The sequence below is a fragment of the Canis lupus genome, chromosome 25 (genome assembly GCF_011100685.1).
Source record: "Canis lupus familiaris isolate Mischka breed German Shepherd chromosome 25, alternate assembly UU_Cfam_GSD_1.0, whole genome shotgun sequence".
Classification (NCBI taxonomy): Eukaryota; Metazoa; Chordata; class Mammalia; order Carnivora; family Canidae; genus Canis; species Canis lupus.
In genome coordinates this window covers 20,649,619-20,670,463 of record NC_049246.1, presented here as the reverse complement: position 1 = coordinate 20,670,463, position 20,845 = coordinate 20,649,619, and the positions used below count along the sequence as shown (strand labels likewise).

General features: G+C 34.6%; 1 protein-coding gene and 1 long non-coding RNA gene across 3 annotated transcripts in view; one reads left to right on the top strand and one right to left on the bottom strand.

Moving 5' to 3' along the window:
• The window catches only part of CLCN3 (chloride voltage-gated channel 3), a 51,105-nt gene extending 40,199 nt beyond the window's left edge, over window positions 1–10,906 (bottom strand). For both annotated transcript variants that reach the window (NM_001308463.1, NM_001025619.2), the window contains 1 exon segment: window positions 10,694–10,906. In NM_001308463.1, the coding sequence (NP_001295392.1) occupies window positions 10,694–10,772 (79 nt within the window). In that variant the 5' untranslated portion in view covers window positions 10,773–10,906.
• Window positions 10,907–10,987: 81 nt separating this feature from the next.
• On the top strand, window positions 10,988–19,257 carry LOC111092476. Its single transcript, XR_005378539.1, has 2 exons — window positions 10,988–11,137; window positions 18,947–19,257. It is a non-coding gene; the product is annotated as an uncharacterized LOC111092476 (long non-coding RNA).
• Window positions 19,258–20,845: the final 1,588 nt, after the last annotated feature.

Genomic DNA, 20,845 nt, shown 5'->3' with positions numbered 1-20,845 from the left:
AATACACAGAAATCTGCCTTTTCTTAATTTTTTTCTGATTTATTAGTCTATAGAATGCAACAGATTTCTGATTCAGCTGGCTATTTAAAAAAAAGATTCCAACTTTTACTTGAATATGTGTGACATTTCATATATTTCTTTTATAGTTTGTTCTGCTAAACATGGAAATCTGAGTAGTATGAAGAAGGAGACAGACTTCCTATCCTACTCTAAACTGGGTAGGGAACATTCATTTCTAACAGTATAATAGAAGTGCCTATATATCCCACATTAGGAATAATTTTAAAGATATAATGCATCCTAATAATAACGATGGTTTTTAAATATTCCTAATGTATCATTTTTTATTATTAGTTTCAGAGGTAGAGGTCAGTGACTCATCAGTCTTATATAACACTCAGTGCTCACTACATCACGTGCCCTCCTTAATGTCCATCACCCAGTTACCACATCCCACCCCACCTCCCCTCCAGCAGTTTGTTTCTTATGATTAAGAGTCTCATGGTTTGTCTCCCTCTCTGATTTCATCTTGTTTTATTTTTTCTTCTCTTCCCTATGATCCTCTGTTTTGTTTCTTAAATTTCACGAGTAAGAGCATATGATCATTGTCTTTCTCTGATTTACTTATTTCGCTTTGCATAATATCCTCTAGTTCCATCCACATCATTGCAATTGGCAAGATTTCATTTTTTGATGGCAGAGTAATATTCCATTTTATATATATATATATATATATATATATATATATAAAAACCACATCTTCATCCATTCATCTGTCAATGGACATCCGGGCTCTCTCCACAGTTTGGCTATTGTGGACACTGCTGCTATACACATTGTGGTGCAGGTGCCCCTTTGGATCACTACACTTGCATCTTTGGGGTAAATACCCAGTAGTGCAATTGCTGGAGCACAGGGTAGCTCTATTTTCAACCTTCTGAGGAATCTCCATACTGTTTTCCAGAGTGGGTGCACCATCTTACATTACCACCAACAGTGCAAGAGGGTTCCACATCCTCAGGAACACCTTATGTATCATCTCTGTGTATAGTTCACTGCAACCTAGCTTTTATAAAGTTTAACTTACATATATTAAAATGAGATAAGTACAAATAATTGTGTTAATAAAATTTTTATGAATCGTACAAGTTATCTAGCTTCACCTCTCAACTTCATCTTATGTATGAATGAAGCATGTATCTTTTAATACCACAAGCACAGATTAAAGTATATACATTCATGAATATGTATATAAAGTAGATCTCTCTCTTGCCTAAAATAATACTTCAATGGTTGGTTAATTTGAAAATTATAATTTAGCTTTTCTAAAACTGATATCTGGAAGGGAATCTATAAGACAAAGAATGAAAATGACAATGAAATAAAGGTGGTCAGGCAATCCTTCCCTGATCATGCCTTTGTCCTTAGAAAATGCTCTTCTTATAGTTGCACTTCGTTAACACAAAATGACATGATTTACCTACCCTGGCCTTCCCATTTCTCAAGGCACATACAGCTTGCATTTACTTATCTGTGAAGACAGTAGTAGAGGTGCACCAGAATACCTTCTGAAAATACTAATCAAGGTTCCTTACCCAATATTATTTCCTTGTCCTCTCCACATTTTTCTCCTATTAATTCGGTGAGGCATCAATTGCCACAGGAAAAGAAATACGCAACAGAACATAGAAAACAAGAGCCATTAATATGGCTTCCGAGTTTCATAGTTAGGTTTTTAAAATCCATTAGAAAAGGCAAAATTTTAAAAGCCAGTACCTTGGAGTTATAAGAGATAGGTTTCTAGGTTTCAAAAGGCTTTAAATACAATGGCTTCGACTTTCTGCAATAAGACATGGACTGAAAAAAGACTAGATGAAGAACCAATCCTTCATAACTACACAAAGTTTGCTGGGAAGCAAGGAGGGGAACTGAGTAAACAAGAGTTATGATAATTAAACTGGCAAGTGGCTTCAGCCTTTAACATTCTCCTATAATGAAAAAAATACAGATGAGATCATTCTAGCCACACTTATTTACAAGCCCTTTATTACTAAGCATACTTTCTAAAAACTATCTTATATCATTGAGTGCATATGCACATCATTTTCAATATACTTCAGATTACTTTAACTGCTGTGACCTACTGTAATTTAAACTTCCAGGTTAGTTTGCATTACAAACAGTACATGCAATAAACATATGTGAGCCTAATTAGTCATCCTCTTTCCCAATTAGTTTTTAAATTTTTAACTTTTTTCTTGTTCTTAACATTTTTCCTCAAACAGGTACCCAGATAGTAAATATCAATAACCAGGTGTATCTCCAAATTTAAAATGACCACATTAACCAGCAGCTGTCCTCAGATTAGGATTTTTCTTTGTATAATACTCCCTTATTGTTTCTACCCACCTAGAAACCCCTTCCCTTTCTTTCTGTGATAGAACCCAATTATTTTTAGGAAGCTTCTTTCCTTCATTGCATGTAATCTTGTGGAGAACACTGATCAAGGTATCCTCCCCTCCCCAGCTAAGACAAAGGCACATGATCCAAGCTAGACTGATCAAATCCTCTCCTAGAAATGTAAATCTTGAACACTGTGATACAAAGACACTGGAGTCTGTTAATGTCAATGACTTAACTTCAAAAGGATATAGGATAGTTCCTACTACTTGGACTGTAAGAAAGTATAATCTGAAAGTAGTTCCCAAATTTAAGAAAAAAATGAAAAACTTTTCTGGAGTCCTATCAGATGCCAGAGATTACCCTTCTACTACACAATGGCTGGGAGAATAAAAAAAGGCTGCCTTCTTTTCAGAGTAACCTAGTAGAGAAATTCCATGACCTTAATGAGCTTGGAGATCAGGCCTAAAGTCATTCTCCAGCTCTGCCATTTATTAGCTATTTAACTATATCCTTCACAACTTACTTACAAACCTCTTAGAGGTACCTGGGTTTTTTTCACCCACTTTTAGAGTAGGATGTGTAAACTGATGATAATCTGACAAACAGGAATTCAATAAGCATGACCTAGTGTTTCTGCTCAAATAATCTGGTATTTAAAACTGCACCAGGCTGCATTATTCATATGGCATTACTCTTAACCCAAAGATTCACAAAAAGACACAGAAAGGGGAAAAATACCTTACAAATTTGAATGATGAGCTCTTCTACAATTGTATATTAAAAATCCTGTAGTTTTAAAAAAATATCATTTAATTCATTATGCCCAACTGGCATGGACACAAACAGATTTCTAAAATCTATGGTCAATAACCAATCTTTCCATGAAACGGACATTTTGTAATTAGAAAACACTAACATTAAAAAAAAAAAAAAAGAAAACACTAACATTATTTCATAGTTCAAGTATTATCAACACTAAAACACCTCAGTAAGCAGGAAAAATTATCTAATCAACGAGCTGTTAACTGGGTTGTAGTTTTCTTGCAAAAACAATTTTATTGATAAAGAACTTTATTTTTTTCTCCAGATGTAGAATTTTGTATCTCTTCACCTTCCCAGTCCTCAGCAACTACTAATCTACTTTCTGCCTACATGGATTTGCCTATTTGCCATTTTATATAAACGGAATCAGAAATACATAATTTTTTGTATTTGGATTCTTTTATTTAGTATGTATTCAAAGTTCATCCATGTCACAACATGTATGAGTACTTCATTTCTTGAGTGAATATCGCATTAATGGATATTCCATAATATTCCATTAAACCACTGATGGACATTTAGATTGTTTTCTCCTTTTAGCTATTATGAAAAATGCTTCTATAAGCAGTTAAGTACAAAAGTATGTACGAATTCATACATACCTATGTAAACAGAAACTCATTTACCAATATCTATAATCTAAACAAAAAAAGAGTTTGTCTTTTCAACAAATGATGCTGGGACAACTGGCTATCCACATGCAAAATAAAGCTGGACTTGTACCTCACACTATACATAAAAAATAACTCAAAATGGATCACAGATCTAAATGCAAGGGCTAACTAAAACTAGAAAACTCTTAAAAGGAAACAGAAGACTAAATGTTTATGACCTTGGGTTAGGCAATGGTTTTGCAAATAAAACACCAAAGCACAAGTGACAAAAGAAATAACGAATAAACTAGACTAGATCAGAATTTTAAAAATTCTTTCCTACCTCTATAGAAGCCAGGTACTGCTATCTATCTGGTATCTAACAACAATAAAACATTATCTACATTGTTTTTGGCACTTTATATATATTAGCTCATTTAATCCTCACAACAACCCCATGAAATAGGTATTACTCCATTTCATAAATTAGAAAAACAAAACCCAAAGAGTTAAGGTCACACATCTACTAAGGAGTTAACAGAGATTCAAATTCAAGCAGTATGATTCTAAAGGCATATCTTACCACTATGGAATACTGACTAAAAAATAATTTCATGGTTAGTCTGCCTGCATACGTATACTGTAAGATATGTGGACACTCCTCTCTCCTAGTGGGTCTAAGAACTCTTAGGTAGTGCCTTCTCCCAAAACACCTGTGCACAGGCATTTTTCAGACAATTAATACAATCCTACCCTTCACCGTTATCATCCCTCTTTGCCTTCGGTTCCAAACTTGTCCTATATTATTTAAAATGCTGTAACGAAAAATTATGGCAATACTACTCATGGGCACTGCTTTGCTACCAGCACTCATGTTCCTATGCTGTAGCAGGGGCCTGTGACAATAAATCTATTCCATTTTCAGCATCAGGTTGTTACAGATTCATTTTGGGCCATAAGAATCCTACTTTACCCCAGGGAGAGCTAACTGCCCCTCCATGTGTATACTTAGAAACTGGTTTTCAAACTTATGTGACTGTGGCCCATAGCAAGAAACATTTCTCACTAACATAGTGAGAAAGGTATACAGACATATACCTAAATAAAACCAAAGTTTAGTATACTTACTTTCTGGCAAATACAGTCATACTTTACTATTTTCTTTCTCTTTTTTTTTTTTTTTTTTTTTGATACTAGTCACAACCCAGTTGATTTCATGACCAACACATTAAAATATGCAATTTGACAAACACTGAACTAAAATACAGACATTAATAAAATTATCTGCTTTTCCACAAAAAAACCTTTATATTCCCACCCACTTGGCCCACAATATATACTTGCCAAACTGAACTAAAAAACAAAAACAAAAACAAAAAAACACTGGGGGAAAAAAAACTACTGTTACACCTTGAACTGAACTTATTAGTAAATTTCACAGTCACACATGTTCAGCAGCCTAAGTCTTTTCTCCAAGGGGAATAGCCAAATACTAGGCTGGGATGAAAAAGTAGGTATGCATTTATTTATTAAGATTAGTTCTTAACTACTTCTAGAGTCCATTTCAAAAGATACAAGAGCTGGGATCCTTGGCACTTAAAATCATAATGCAGACTACTATCCTATCACAGACACACCACACATTTTTTTTAATTATGAAAAAAAAAAAGGCAGCCAGTAACCCAAAATTCTACATATTCTGACTACTCAGTTTCTTCTGTATATTACAGGAAGTCTAGTCCCCATTGTGCTTTTTTTTTTCCTTCCCTCTGTGACCTTACTGATAAGAAATGATCATCCTGGTGAGGGAGGGGAAAGTAAATGTAAGTTGATAGTGGAAGTTCCAGAATGTTAACAGGCTCCCAAATGAAAGATTAAAAAGGTTAATGGCAAGCACAGTGCAAAGTTCTTAGTAGGTGGTCAATTAAATGTCCACTGGATAAATGAAGAAACTATATGCTCTTGAAATTTGTTCTGCCATCCACAGTCATATTTAAGATTTAAACTATAAAGACTGGGAAATTAAAACCAAATTCCAAAGAAGTTGACCAGAGATATACAGGCAGTCAATAGCAATGCTGAGTCCATTACCCAATTCACTGTTTTCTTCTCTGTTCCATTGCCATCCCAAAATAAAAAGCCACATCCTTAGGTAGAGATAATAAAGTGGATATAAAGACACCTGTATAACTGGAAACAAATTCCATGTTCATTTGTTATCTCTGAAATGTAAGATAATGTGTGTATTATATGAATAAAAGACTTATGAAATTTGCTTTCTTGAGTGGCAAGAGGAATAAACTGAAAGAAATCTTTTTGATTTAATTAAGGTTTTAATGGACTCCCAACAGTACAAATTAAACATATGCTTATTTAAAAACAAAAACAAAACTTTCAAATATAATTTAAGCCACCAGTCTCCTGTGGCTTTGTGTAGTCACAAAGCAGAGATCTCAATGGCAGGCAAATGGCCAAAATTACAAACCTACTCTATATGGCAGGAAATTTGCTCACATTTTGAAATCTTGATACACAAAGCATTTCTGACTTAACGACAAGCCATAAGATAAAAAAAAAATCAAAAATAATAAAATGCCCGTTATTTTTAGAAAATAGAGCTAGAGATAGTAATATGAACCAGATTTTTGTGAAGGTTTTAAGTTCCGATACTGTGAGCAAAATAAATTTAAACACAGGCTTTGTTTTTATACTATTGTTTTAGAATACAAAGAGTTCCTGACATCGAATAAAGAATATTTGTTTTTTTAGTTTACACTTATATGAATAAATTTGTAAGAAGAGACATAAAATTTTTCTAATTGGCAAAAAGAGGTAATGGAAGTACAGTAAGGACCTGCATCCTAACATCATTTTACAAAGAGCCTACAGAACATCCCTTTGGCAGTAAAAATATCATCTAACACCTGGATTTCCAAATAATGTGCAAAAAATGCTAATGATACTTTTTTTGAGGAGATAAAAAATGAACAAGTTCATCTATTATACTAGTAACAAAAGCGGCAGCCTGGGTGGCTCAGCAGTTTATCACCGCCTTCAGCCCAGGGCCTGATCCTGGAAACCTGGGATCAAGTCCGGTGTCGGGCTCCCTGCATGGAGCCTGCTTCTTCCTCTGCCTCTCTCTCTCTCTCTCTCTCTCTCTCTCTGTCTTTCATGAATAAATAAATAAAATTTAAAAATATATACTTTATCCAAATACATTTCTGAGCTAATGTATATCAAGAACGACTTCAGGGAGAACCTTAAGACCCCAAAAGTTTATCTCATTAGGAAGCCCCCACTTTTTGTTCTTTAAGACCATAATTGGTCTGGCATTCAAACTCCTCTAGGATCTGGCACTCTTCTGCCTGGCTATTCTGCCCCCGAATAGCCCCATGGATAAGCAAAACTAATCAGGAAACCACATATTAGGCATTTACTCCCATCAGAGCATTTACTCATTCTATCCTCTCTCTACTAGGAATGTCCTATCAAATTCCCTTGTGTACTTGAAACCTTGGCCTACTTCGACAGCACTCATCAAAAGGAGACTGATCTCTTCCTCCCCTAAAATCCCACAGACCAGGGACTCTATACCACTCAATAGAAACTTATTAACTTCCTTGGGCTTTGTTTCTTTGTTTCTAAACTTGGGAAGCTTTCTAATGCCCCTGCCAGGCTCCAAATGCCACGAATTAGCATGGATATACAGAGTGAGAGGGACTATTTCACCATAACTGGAGCATGAGCCAAATCATTTGGATTGAATCCTAACTTCCCTTCATGATTTCTTTACCTCAGTTCTGTCAATAGGAAAATGGGGATTCTAACAGGACCTAAGTCACAAGTCTGTGAGGAGGATTAAATGATTTGTTACACATGAATGAATATACCAAAGCACTTACAAAAGTATCTGGCAAACAGTAAATTCTATACTAAATATTAGCTATTATTAATATTACTATTACTACCACCATCATTCTCCACAACAGCACCTAATAGGACCTTTTCCATACAAGAACTCAGTAAATACTTGAATGAAATATTTAATCTTCAATAATTTTTAAAGGGCCCTCATGGAGTAAAAGAAAGGCCTGAAAGAAGAAAAGAATTCAACTCCCCAAACTGCTTGAACTTCATGAACAAATTAAGAAAAAGTCAAAGTATTAAAGCTAACATCCAAATTAACCAAGTTTTTAATTCTTTTCCTTATAAAAATGGAACACACATTTTATGAAAAAGCTTGATAGTTTCTGTATAGGAAATTTACATCAGACATAGCTATTTCTAAAAGGCATTTTAAGGCATTTCTTAATTTCTAATCTATCGACATATTAACTAATTCGATGTTTAATCTACTTACATTTCTTTCTTTTTTTTTTTTTTTTTATTTGTGATAGTCACAGAGAGAGAGAGAGAGAGAGAGAATGAGGCAGAGACACAGGCAGAGGAAGAAGCAGGCTCCATGCACCGGGAGCCCGACGTGGGATTCGATCCCGGGTCTCCAGGATCGCGCCCTGGGCCAAAGGCAGGCGCCAAACCGCTGCGCCACCCAGGGATCCCTCTACTTACATTTCCAGTCTTCTCTATATTATCAACTTAAGTAGAAAGCTTCATCATTTACCATCTCACTTTGAAAAATAGAACTGAATTTTATTTACTCCACAAAGGTAATCCCTAACTCTAGCATTCAGAGACTCAGTAACAGATTCATGTCTATTTTGTTGATACCCTTTACAATTTTACATTTTGAATACCTGCCTCTTCATTCTTCATCAGCCTAAAGAAATCTTTCTAGTCATGGTAATTTCATCCTCATAAGAAAGCTGATTCAGTTTTCTTGATTTATGCTAGCTGCTTGTTTCTACATCTCCAGTTCCTTTGTGTGGACCCATGGCTACAATAGGTCATAAATTACGGAAAACAAATAACCTCTTATCCATAGATATCAGGATACCACAGTACACTCAAGTGGGCCTAATAACTGACTGATCTGTACTACAAAGACACAATGTTACTTTCAAATAGTTGGCTTATATTACAGTAAGTCTCATCAAGGGATAAGGAACCTATCTGGGCTGCTAAGAATGTGCCTGATTTAGACCTTAAGCAAGATTCCTAAAAGACTATTCATGAAAATATAAGGGAAACAAAAAGCTTACGTTTTAGTAATAACCATGCCTTACTCTCACATAAGCTTTGGCTTCTTATTATTAGCATATCTCACAGAGATCGAGTCCATATTAAGTTCAAAGACTGTCAAGCCCAACACTGAGAATTTAAATTTCCCAAGCCCAGGTTTTCTGGTTTATCACCATCAAGAAACAGATGTTGTAATAGCTCAGAGAAAACACAGTTTGTCTTGTTTTACAGTTTAATTACTGATTAGCAAATACTGTGACATTTGAACAGTCACCATGCATTCACACTGCTTCCTATTTAAAGAAATCCTTACCAGAAAAGAAGTGATGAAAACATAGGAAAAAGGAGAGTTTATGAACACATTAAAAATTGGAAAATTAAAAGACAAACCAAAAAAACCCGAGTGGTAAGATAATGAGAAAATTTTATTTTCTTCTTTATGCTTTTAAATATTTCCCCAAATGTTTAAAACAATATGTATACATACTTATATAGAAAATTTTTATTGAGAAAAACTCTGTAAGGAAAAGTACACTATATTTTAACATGATCTTCGTATAGTTTTTCTCAAAATCTGAAAAGCTTTTACAAACAACAGAATACTACAGGATAACCAATGTTACAACTGCTCAGAGCCTAAATTGTGTCCAACAGACATAATGCAACCAGTAAATATCTGCTGAATACCTTAACATTTTCTAATCCTAACAGAACTTAGTACTAAAAAAAAGTTATCAGAATACAAACTATATTTTAAATAAATCAGCTAAATATGCTCATGACTTCCTTATTTGTTTCATAAACCAAAGTTTGGGTTGAACCATAAAATGAGTTTATAATATCATGCTGTAATTCAAATTAATGTGGCTCATAAATGAAATCATCTAGTTGAGATTTTTCTTAACGTTCAATTGTTTTTCTAGAACTACCAACTAGTCTATTTTTAGATTATTTTAAGAAAAATTTTAAAAGGACAGTTCTATTAACAAGTAATCAGTTTTATGAAGACCCAGGCAGTGCCTTCCAAAAGATTTACATGAATGCCGGGTGCTTTTCCAGTTTTTACAAACTACGGGGTATTATTTTTTCTGGCATGTAAAAATTACCCTAAATGTTTTACTCACATCAGTTTTCATAAAATACCTGTAGGAGACAATGTAGTTAATGTTAATCAGCTGAAATAGATATTAAGTGAAAAAAATAATTTAAGAATTTGTTCATCTTTATTGCCATCTTCAAGTGTTCTAAAATGTAGACAGAGAGCTTTTACTATAAATTTACTTCGTGGTGGCAAAAGCTACATAGGAACTGGCAGCAGTTGAAACACACAGGTGCACAGACACATACTTGATTTCTCTGTGTCAATGAAAGGAAACACGTAAGTTTTTAAAAAACATTACTTTTTAGGTGCTAACATGACACTAGTTAGCTGTAAAAGCGGATTAATTCATTTTCGCAGTTAAATAGCAAGAGGATTTTCACATAGAAGATGGAGTCAGAGTACGAGTCCAAGTCCGATGTGATCTGAAGCAGTACTAATCTGCACAGAGAAAACAATCAGGGACGACTACAGAGCCATTCAGAAGGCGGCATTTGCCCCTTAAAACATTATAGGGCAACTAAACAACATACTGCAATATTTAAAGGACAATCCAGAACCTGTTTTAAACTACAGAACCGCCCAGCCACATGCAAAACATACCAACAGAGGATTCATAGCAAGGGGATGGTATTACCTCTTTTATGTAATTCTCTCAAGGGAATACAGTCTCCTCCCCCGTCATAAGGCAAATAGGGATCAGAAGCAGCATCCATGATTAGAATTTTTAAAAAGAAGACGAAAAAGAAAAAGAAAAGCTCACTAGCTTAAAAAAAAACTGGCATTTCTTCCACCCCTGCTGCAGCAAGCGAGGGAGATGCCATATTTGATGAGGGTTAGAACTGTATGTAGTTCGACTCACTGAAGCAACTGGGTTCTTCCACAGTGAATGATGTCATCAAAGGGAAATTATTGCAGCCCGGTTGCTAGTGGCTACAATCTAGCAAGGCTTAGAGGCGGAACAGCCTTCTTAATCAGGTCCTGCTACGTATGATGATGACTAAGCTCCAAGTACAACAGACAAAACTGGTTTGAGAATTTTAAAGCACTCACAATACAGCTTCTATAACATCAGTGGCAAGTACAGTAAAACAAAAGAAACATTCTTTTCCATTTTAAGATAAATGTAAGGGAAACAAAGTATGTAATACGGCAATGTGAAAAGGAAATACTGGATGTGGACAATGCCCCTTTTTATTTCTGATGTAGAAAAATGGGAGGAACATACTAGTAAGAGTGTATGGTTTTATTATAAAAATTCTCATTAAAATTTTAATTTAAAATTGGGTTTAAAAGTCTATTCTTAATTATCAGAAATGTACTACAGACTTCTGTAGATTAAAAAATTTAGTAACTGAACAGCTGATTAGTGTTTTATCGCCCTAATCCCCTCCAACAGCCTCTTGTTTCCTTCCTTCAAGGAGCTAGCTAGTAAGACATTCTAGCTTTTGAGAAGAAAACTTAACATACCAAATAACTTAGCTATTACTTGTGAAATTATGCCAAAAGGTTTACTACATAGGAGATTTCTCTCTCTCTCTCTCTCTCTCCTATCCTACTTTTCCTACCTCACGAAGATTTTGTGCTCTCAGGAAAAAAAAAAGGCTTTTAGTAAAATGTGTCTCAAAGTGTTCTCCAACAGTCTCTTCACTAAAAATTTTTATGAAATTCAGAAATAAAGTAACTCTTTTTGTTTCAATCTATTATTCCTAAATTAAAAAAAAAAAAAGCTGACGCTCATTTGAGTTCACATTTTTACAGCTTCTCTGAGGTGATTCCTCTGGACTAGGAGATTCTTCTGAAATAAGTTATGTTGCTGCAGTGCCACTAACTAAAAATGTTCTATTGGCTAGTAGCAATACCATAGGACTAAGGGTTTCTGTAAAATCTGTTTTCCTAAGTATTGAATGAGCCAATCTTTAAGGTCCACTCCAAGTCAAGGCATTTGTATAAGAACTAGAGTAAGAGAAGGAAAGGACTCAAGTGGCAGTAAAAAGAAGAGAGTAATTCTATTTGTCTGGTACATTACAGTTATTTGGGATCCTTTTTTAAATTAGTTTAAATAAAGTTTTATATTTCAAAAAGTTTGAACCTCAGAGAAAACTAGCCCTTCTTATAAAATCTGACCTGATTTGGGAAAAAAGGATTTTAAGAAAGAAATACAGGCTAGATAAAAGACTACAATAGGAATATTTTATTTAATTCTGATTTTGGCTATTAACATTTACTATAAGACTATGTATGAAAAAAAAAAGACTGTGCGTGGTTTTTTTTTCCCTGTTTTCTGTATTTTTCAAATTTTCTTAGGTTTTTTTTTTTTAAACAAGTTTTGACAGTGAGCTAATTTTACCAAATTAACTAAATGTAAATTTCTTCCTTTGAGGTCCTTTGGTATATAAATTCTACTGTTTTAAGACTTTTAAAAAATACATGCTATATAGCATTCATGAATAACTTAGTTTTTATGATACTATTGTTCCATACCTTTATACAAAAAAATTTATCTGTAAATTTTCCTGGTATTTGTAGGCACTCTCTTAACTTGTTTTTCCTGATTTACAACTAAGTCTTAAAGGAAAAATGAAAATTATAGCTACCTAGCACTAACTAGAAGAAGAATACCTTCCCTATAAAATATACTGACCATGTTGCATAAGTAAGTTGTGTGATGTAAGTCCAAAATTTTGAATTGTCTTTAAAGAACAAAACTTTGGGGACGCCTGGGTGGCTCAGTGGTTGAGCATCCGCCTTTGGCCCAGGGTGTGATCCCGGGGTCCTGGGATCGAGTCACACATCAGGCTCCCTGCATGGAGCCTGCTTCTCCCTTTGCCTGTGTCTCTGCCTCTCTCTGTGTCTCTCATGAATAAGTAAATAACATCTTTAAAAAAATAAACAAAACTTCATGTAAGAGAATATATAATATATAAACTGTATTTGTATAGTTAAGTCTAGAATGAGACACACCAAACTCCTAATGATTGTTATCACTGAGGAAGGAAAGAAATAGAAGAGAGGATCATTGTACATTTGGTATTTATGTTTTAAATTTTAAACAAATGTATTACTTCCTATTGGAATTTTTAATAATTATTCTACTTTTGTAATAAAAAATCTAAAAGTCAAAAAAAATTTCAAAAGTAAACACATCTCTCATGCTTAAGGGGGCCATGGCTATGCTTCTGCTTATGGTAAAGGAATTATTACTCAGGCTAAAGTGCTCTCCAATTAAACTTTAGGGAAGGGCACATAGATTGGAAGGTGTGGCAAAAGAGGACTTTGACACAGTTTAGGTATTATCAGATTAATAAACTGAATTACAGTCAGCATGGGGCTCAAGTGGAAAGAGAACAAAAGACAAATTTAAGAATTCAGTCACAGCTGGGAGGTTCCACAGGGGATGATACTCTGAATGCAAGGTCTGAAAAACAAAAACACTAAGTGGCAACACAACAAAGGACTTGAACATTCAGAAGAGGGGAGGGCATCAGGGTAGTAGCTCAGTCGTTGGGGTCTGCCTAAGGCTCAGGTTATGGTCCCTGGGTCCTGGGATTAAGCCCAGAATCAGGCTTCCTACTCAGTGGAGAAACTGTGTCGTCCCTCTCTTCTGCTCATGCTCTATGTCTCTCTCAAATGAATAAATAAATCTTTAAAGAAGATTCAGAAGGGGAAGATATTTCTACTTCCAAATGCATCCTCAACTGATGTGGAATTTCAGATAAACCACAACTTCTCCTAAACCATCCCTAAATCAGGGATGTAGAATAGATGACTACGGTATTCTAACTATGCATATATAACCACAGTATTACAATGTTCAATCTTCAAGTCCCTTCTAACACACATGATCCAAGAAATCTACAACATTAGAAGTACTTAAAAAATGGGGGTGTCTGGGTGGCTCAGTCTGTTAAGTGTCTGCCTCTGGCTTAGGTCAGGGTCTCAAGAGTCCTGGGATCAAGTCCCACATTGTGATCCCTGCTCAGTGGGGAGTCTGCTTCTCCCTTTCCCTCGCCTCTCCCTGTGTGCTCGGTCTCCTTCTCTTGTGCTCTCTCAAAAATAAATAAAATATTTAAAGAAAGAAAAGACATTTTTTTTTGCCTTTAGATCTAACTACCAAATTTACAGAAAGTAACAGGAAACAGTAACATGTTAAATGACAGCTCAGAACATAATCAGGAACACCCAAACTGGGAAACAAATGACCTGATTTCTTCAACAAATATATAGTAAGGGTAAAAAAGGAAGGGGGGGGGGAACCTATAGAATTAAAACAAAAGACTTAAAAGATATGCCAATTTCAAAGTATATTTTTTATGAAATAATTGAAGAAATGTAAAATCACAGGATATGTGATTTTATACAGTTATATTTTAGATGTGATATTTTAGATGTGATAATAGCCTACAAAAGAATTCTTATCTTTTAGAGGTATGTAATGAAATATACAACTGTACAATAGTTAAAAAGGAAAAAAACATTTTATTCAGGACTACTGCAAAAGGGGAAAAAGAGATCTCCATATAGAAAGTGGCTTAATTCACAATACAAGAAAACAGTGGGAATTAACAGCCAAGGAGAAGGGATGGGGGGGTGTTCAGTAGATGAAAAATTACTAAGAGGAAACATCTGGGGTAAGAAGGATTCTGGCTAAACAGATCTAACAAGATTCTTGCTGAAGGCAGCCCAGGGTGATAGGATATCACCTGGAAGATGGTGGGGGCTAAGGAACCCAGGGGTGTTGAAGGTACAGAATTTTAGCTAAACCAAGCTTATCACCAAAACTGAGCAATACAAAAAAACAGACACATAAGACCAAAGTTGAGAACCCATTCGGAAGAGAATCCAGATGAGCATGACTAAAGTTTGATCAAGGTGAGTATCAGTGTGTATGTTTTTTTAAAAAAGATTTTATGTATTTATTCATGAGAGACACAGAGAGAGGCAGAGACACAGGCTCCATGCCCTGGTCTCCAGGATCACGCCCTGGGCTGAAGGCAGCGCTAAACCACTGGGCCACTGGGGCTGCTCCTCAGTATATCTATCTAAAATGATATGATGTTTCAGATGTATCTCAAATTAATAGAAAGTAGTAGAGATGAAGCAAAATTATCCATGAATTGATAATTATTAAGTGTTGAGAACAAAAACATCTCTTCCCTATACCTTTGTCTATGTTCTAAATTTTCTATAATAAAATACTTTTTTTATAAGTAAAATCACTTGTATGATATAAACATTAACAAATAATTACATCCTTTCCTCTCAAACTTAATATATTGCTACTAGAAATGTCAAATGAACTTTAGTTTACATTCCATTAAGTATAGTTGCTTTACATTTACATTTGACACACCAAATGGCATTAAACTTTAACTTGTGTTGTCAATTCTCCTCCCAGAGCAAAAGCATCAGAGGAAAAAAAAAAGAGGTAGTAAAGCTTTCACGAAAGATAATAAAGTCAAGCTACACAGCTGCAAAGCTACTGCAGCACAAAAAAAAGAGAACGTGCAAATTCTTCAGACATGACAAGCCAAAAAATAAACTGAAAAAACACAGAATGTTTTTGCAATATTCATACCTCACAAACATAAAGCATTTCGTTCTCAACATGGCTATCTGGTTACCCAAATAATGTATCTTAAGATGAAAAACATGAAGAAAAGTATCTGTCATAAACATCATACAATGAATCACTTTCTCAAAGTCAGATCCAAAAAAATTAAAAAAAAAAAAAAAAAAAAAAAGAACCAAAATGGCCAATATTTTTAATGTCTAAGCAAAATCCTTTTCTAGAAATTTGTCAAGGGCTATCTGAGTAGCACAGTTGATTAAGTGCCTGACTCATGATATAGGCTCAGGTCATGACCTCAGGGTTGTTAGATCTAGTCCTATGTTGGGCTCCAAGGTCAGCACGGTCTGCTTGAGAGTCTCTGTCTCCCTCTGCCCCTCCCCCAACTCTTTCTCTAAAATAAATAAATAAATCTTAAAATTTTGTCAGATATCCTTATGCATGTATACAAACTGGTATAAAGACTGAATAAAAGACTATATTAAGATTTCTAAGTTTTAGAAATACTGAAATGCAAACATAACAATATGTACATTAAGTGTAAATACACTAAAATATTGTAACTAAAGGATAAATACTACTGCATTGGATTTTTAAAAGCCAACTATGTAATTATAAGAGTATCAGCTAAAACATACCAATGTAGAAAGGCTGAGAGTAAAAGGATTAAAAAAAATAAGAGTATGCAATCCCTAATCCAAAGAAAACTGGGTAGCTATGATATCAAAGGGCATTTTATAGAAAATAGTATAATTGGAAAGAAAATGACTTCAAAGGAAAAGTAGGGGGGTTCAATTCACCAGAAGATATGACCTAATAACTTGAACTCTAAGTAAAAGCAAAAATTTACAGAATGACAAGAAGCTGTAGTAGATAAGTCTACAAATACAGAGAAAAATTTTAATGCATTGCTATTGAATACCTGATGGAAACAAACAAGGAGAGGGGCACCTGGGTGGCTCAGTGGTTGAGCATCTACCTTTGGCTTGGGTTGTGATCCCAGGGTCCTGGGATCGAGTCCCACATCAGGCTCCCTGCAAGGAGTCTGCTTCTCCCTCTGCCTATGTCTCTGCCTCTCTCTCTGTGTCTCTCATGAATAATTTTTTTTTTAAATCTTTAAAAAAAAAAAAAAAAAGAAACAAAGAAAAATCAGTAGGGAAACTAGAGATTTCAACAGTAAAGTAACAAACTTTACATGATGGACACATAATGAAAAACATTAACCAAAAGCTTCACATTACATACTCTCCATAGCATAGGTGAAACACTGACATAAAAAGACTTTCTCCCAGGCCATAATGCAAGTCTCAAAAAATTTCAAAACATCAATATTACACTATATATATTCTTTGACAATAATGCAATAATGTTCAAGATCAACTTGAAATAACGAGGAATTCATCATGTTTGGAAATTATTTTTAAATAAATTCTAAGTCAAAATAGATATCATTATGGAAGTTACAAATTGTTTTTAATTTGTAATAATGATAATAAAGGCATATGACATGGAAATAAAAATATTGGGAGGAACACTGATAGTTTTAAATGTATTCACCTAAAAAGAAGCTTAAAATTAAGAAGCTAACGTTTCATTTCAGTTAGAAAAAAAAAATACAAAACAGCAAAATAAACCCAAAGAAAGAACAAAATATGATCAGAAATTAATGAGGCAGAAAACAAATACAAAAAAAAAAAAAAAAAAACCTCCCCAAACAAAGGCAATGCTAGTCTATTGGAAAGACTGAGTGATAAATCTAGAGTGACACTGATAATAAGATAAGGAAGGGGAAAAGGAGGGGAGAAGAAGACAGAATACAAATAACCATTATCAGGAAGAAAAAGACTATGGAACCTATAGGCATTCAAATGACTTTTTTTTTTTTAATTTTTATTTATTTATGATAGTCACACACACAGAGAGAGAGAGAGAGAGGCAGAGACACAGGCAGAGGGAGAAGCAGGCTCCATGCACCAGGAGCCCGACATGGGATTCGATCCCGGGTCTCCAGGATCGCGCCCTGGGCCAAAGGCAGGCGCCAAACCGCTGCGCCACCCAGGGATCCCTCAAATGACTTTATAGCAATAAAATTGAAAAATAAAAAGGCAAATTTTGAAAAACTACAATTTATCAAACTGACCTAGAAGGAAGTAGAAAATCAGAATAGTGCTATAACTATTAAAGAATTTGAAACATACTTTAAAACCTTCCTACAAAGAAAATTCTAAGCCTAGAGTTTCATTGGCATATTCTATCAAAATTTAGGAAGAAATAATAATGCCAGTCTTTCATAAACCATGCCAGAGACTAGAAAATGAAGGCATCATCTACAACTCACTTTATGAGGGGAATATAACCTTGATACCAAAATGAGAACAGTATGACAAAGGAAAGCTACCTGTGATCTGTTATGAACAGATGCAATAATCCTAAACAAAACTGAACCAAATCCAGCAATTTATATATAAAAGAAAAACCCAAAACGTTAATACATCAATGATCAAATTAAGTTTATACAAGGAATACAATTGGGTTTAAGCATCTGAAAATCAACTATTTATTAATATAAAAAAAAGGAGACACAAATCAAATGATCATCTCAAAAAATGGAAGGAAAATGATAAATTCAACAACAATTCACAATTTTAAATTGTATATTAAGTCAACTAGGAATGGATATAAACCTGTTTACTCTGATAAAAGATAACAAAAACATCCAGATTAACATCATACTTAAATTTGGAGGTAAAATTTCAGGATCAGAACAAGATAAAAGACACTGGGCAATTGCCATTTCCATTCAACTGTTTACCAGAGTCCTAAGCAGTACAGTCAAGCAAGAGGAGAAGGGGTAAGGAAAACTATAAAGAACAGGAAGAAACAAAATGGTCACTATTTGCCAATGATATGACTATTCTTAAAAGACATCACAAGAGGTCAGTATAATTAGAGTTATGCAAGGTTTATGAATTTTTAAAAATCAATATTCAAAAGCTGTATTTCAAAATATGCCAGCAGACACAATATTAAATTTAAAAATAAAACTAGCACTAAATACTAGTAGCATTATAAAAATCACCCTGGAATGAGTGTAACAAATAATGAAGACAAAGGTCACTAGGAATGACTAAAACTTAATTGGAAGACATTTAAAAAGATTCAAGTATATACAGAAGTATACCATGTTCATGAATTAGACTGATCTACAGACTCAATTAAATGCCAATCAAAAACCTGAAAGTAAAAAAACCCTGAAAGTAGACTTTACCTCTGTTTTGACATTAGTCTGTACTTTCTAAGTGATTAATTTCTTCTTTCCAGCTTACCATTCAACTCAGGCAAAAGACCCAATGGGGAAAGCATCTTATAATGGGAACTGAAAGTACCCCTCAGGCAATAACAACTGCCCTGACACCAGCAAGACCCCACATTTTTTACACCAAGAAAATGATGGACCTGACCGACCTTTAAGGCCCACATGCATGTATGTACCCATCAACCTCTGTCTCATATTTTTCTTATATAAACCTATAAGAATTTTCTGCACTTTGGAGATACTCTTTGAAACAGCAGTCCATTATCTTCCTGGTGTTGGCTTAATTGAAATAAAATCCCTTCTTGTTTTACCATCATTTGTCTCACTGTCTTTGAATTTTGTCAGTGATGAGTGGGTGGCCAAATCTGGTCTGGAACCCCTGAAGCCAGGTGCTCCTGTATAGCTTGGGCCCTAGTTACAAACCCAACAGGCATTTTTATGACAAATTACACTAACATTTACAAAGAAATAAAAGGGCCCACGAATAATCAAGATAATCTTTTTTTTTAAATCAAGATAATCTTAAAGATAAAGTGAAAGAACTTACTTTACCAGATACTAAGACTGTTTTAATCACAGTAACATTATAAACAGAATGAATGCTTTTGGCATACAGCTACATAAACAAACAAACCAATCACACAGAATAGTCAAGAAATAGACCCTCCTATATATGAGCCTTGATATATAGCAGATGTTGCACTGGAGAAGAATGAGTAAAAAATGATTTTGCTCCAAAAAAAAAAAAAAAGATTTTGTTAGTAACTGGCATTAGAACCGGCTGTGTAAATGAAAAAAAAAAAAAAAAAAATTAAATACACCCTAATCCATTCACATACACATACACCACTTAGGTAATTATAGACCTAAATGTGAAATGCAAATAAAACTCATACAAAATAATACAGGAAAATACACCCATGATCTCAGGGTAGGGAAACTTTTCTTAAGACGCAAAAAGCATTAGCCATAAAGCAAGATTAACACAGAGGACCACATTACAAGTAAGAATATTTGTTCATAATTTGTCCATTAGGAGAATGCTACAGACTGAATGTTTGCTTGTATCCCACCAAATTTTTATGTTGAAAGTTAATCCCCGATGTGATGGTATTTTGATGTGGGACCTTTGGGAGATGATTAGGTCATGGTCAGGAATGGAATTGGTGCCCTTATAAAGTTCCCTCAAGGACACACCAAAAAGATGGCAGACTGCAAATTGGAAGCAACTCCTCCTCACCAGACACTGAGTCTGAAAGTGTCTTGTTATTAGACTTCCCAGCCTCCAAAACTGTAAGAAATAATCTATGAGCAATATATAAAACTGAAAACTGTGTTTGTTGTTTAAGCCACCATCCAGTCTATAGTATTTTTGTTATAGCAGCTCAAATAGACTATAGCAGAAAATGAAACAGCACCGACAGAACAGAAAATATTTATAACATGACCAACAAAAAGCTTGTATATAGAAAATAAAGAATCTTGGGATCCCTGGGTGGCGCAGCGGTTTGGCGCCTGCCTTTGGCCCAGGGCGCGATCCTGGAGACCCAGGATCGAATCCCACATCGGGCTCCCGGTGCATGGAGCCTGCTTCTCCCTCTGCTTGTGTCTCTGCCTCTCTCTCTCTCTGTGACTATCATGAATAAATAAATAAAATCTTTAAAAAAAAAGAAAAAAAAGGAAAATAAAGAATCTTTACAAATTTCTCAGATGCATCAATAGAAAAACAAGAAAATGACTTAAATAGCTACTTCAAAAAAGTTTTTAAATGGCCAATTAGCATGAAAAAATGTTCAACCTCCTTGGCGACCAAGGAAATGCAAATTAAAACCACAATCTGAATCCATTACATAGACAACAGATGGACAAAATTAAAAGTGTGACAATAGGGACGCCCGGGTGGA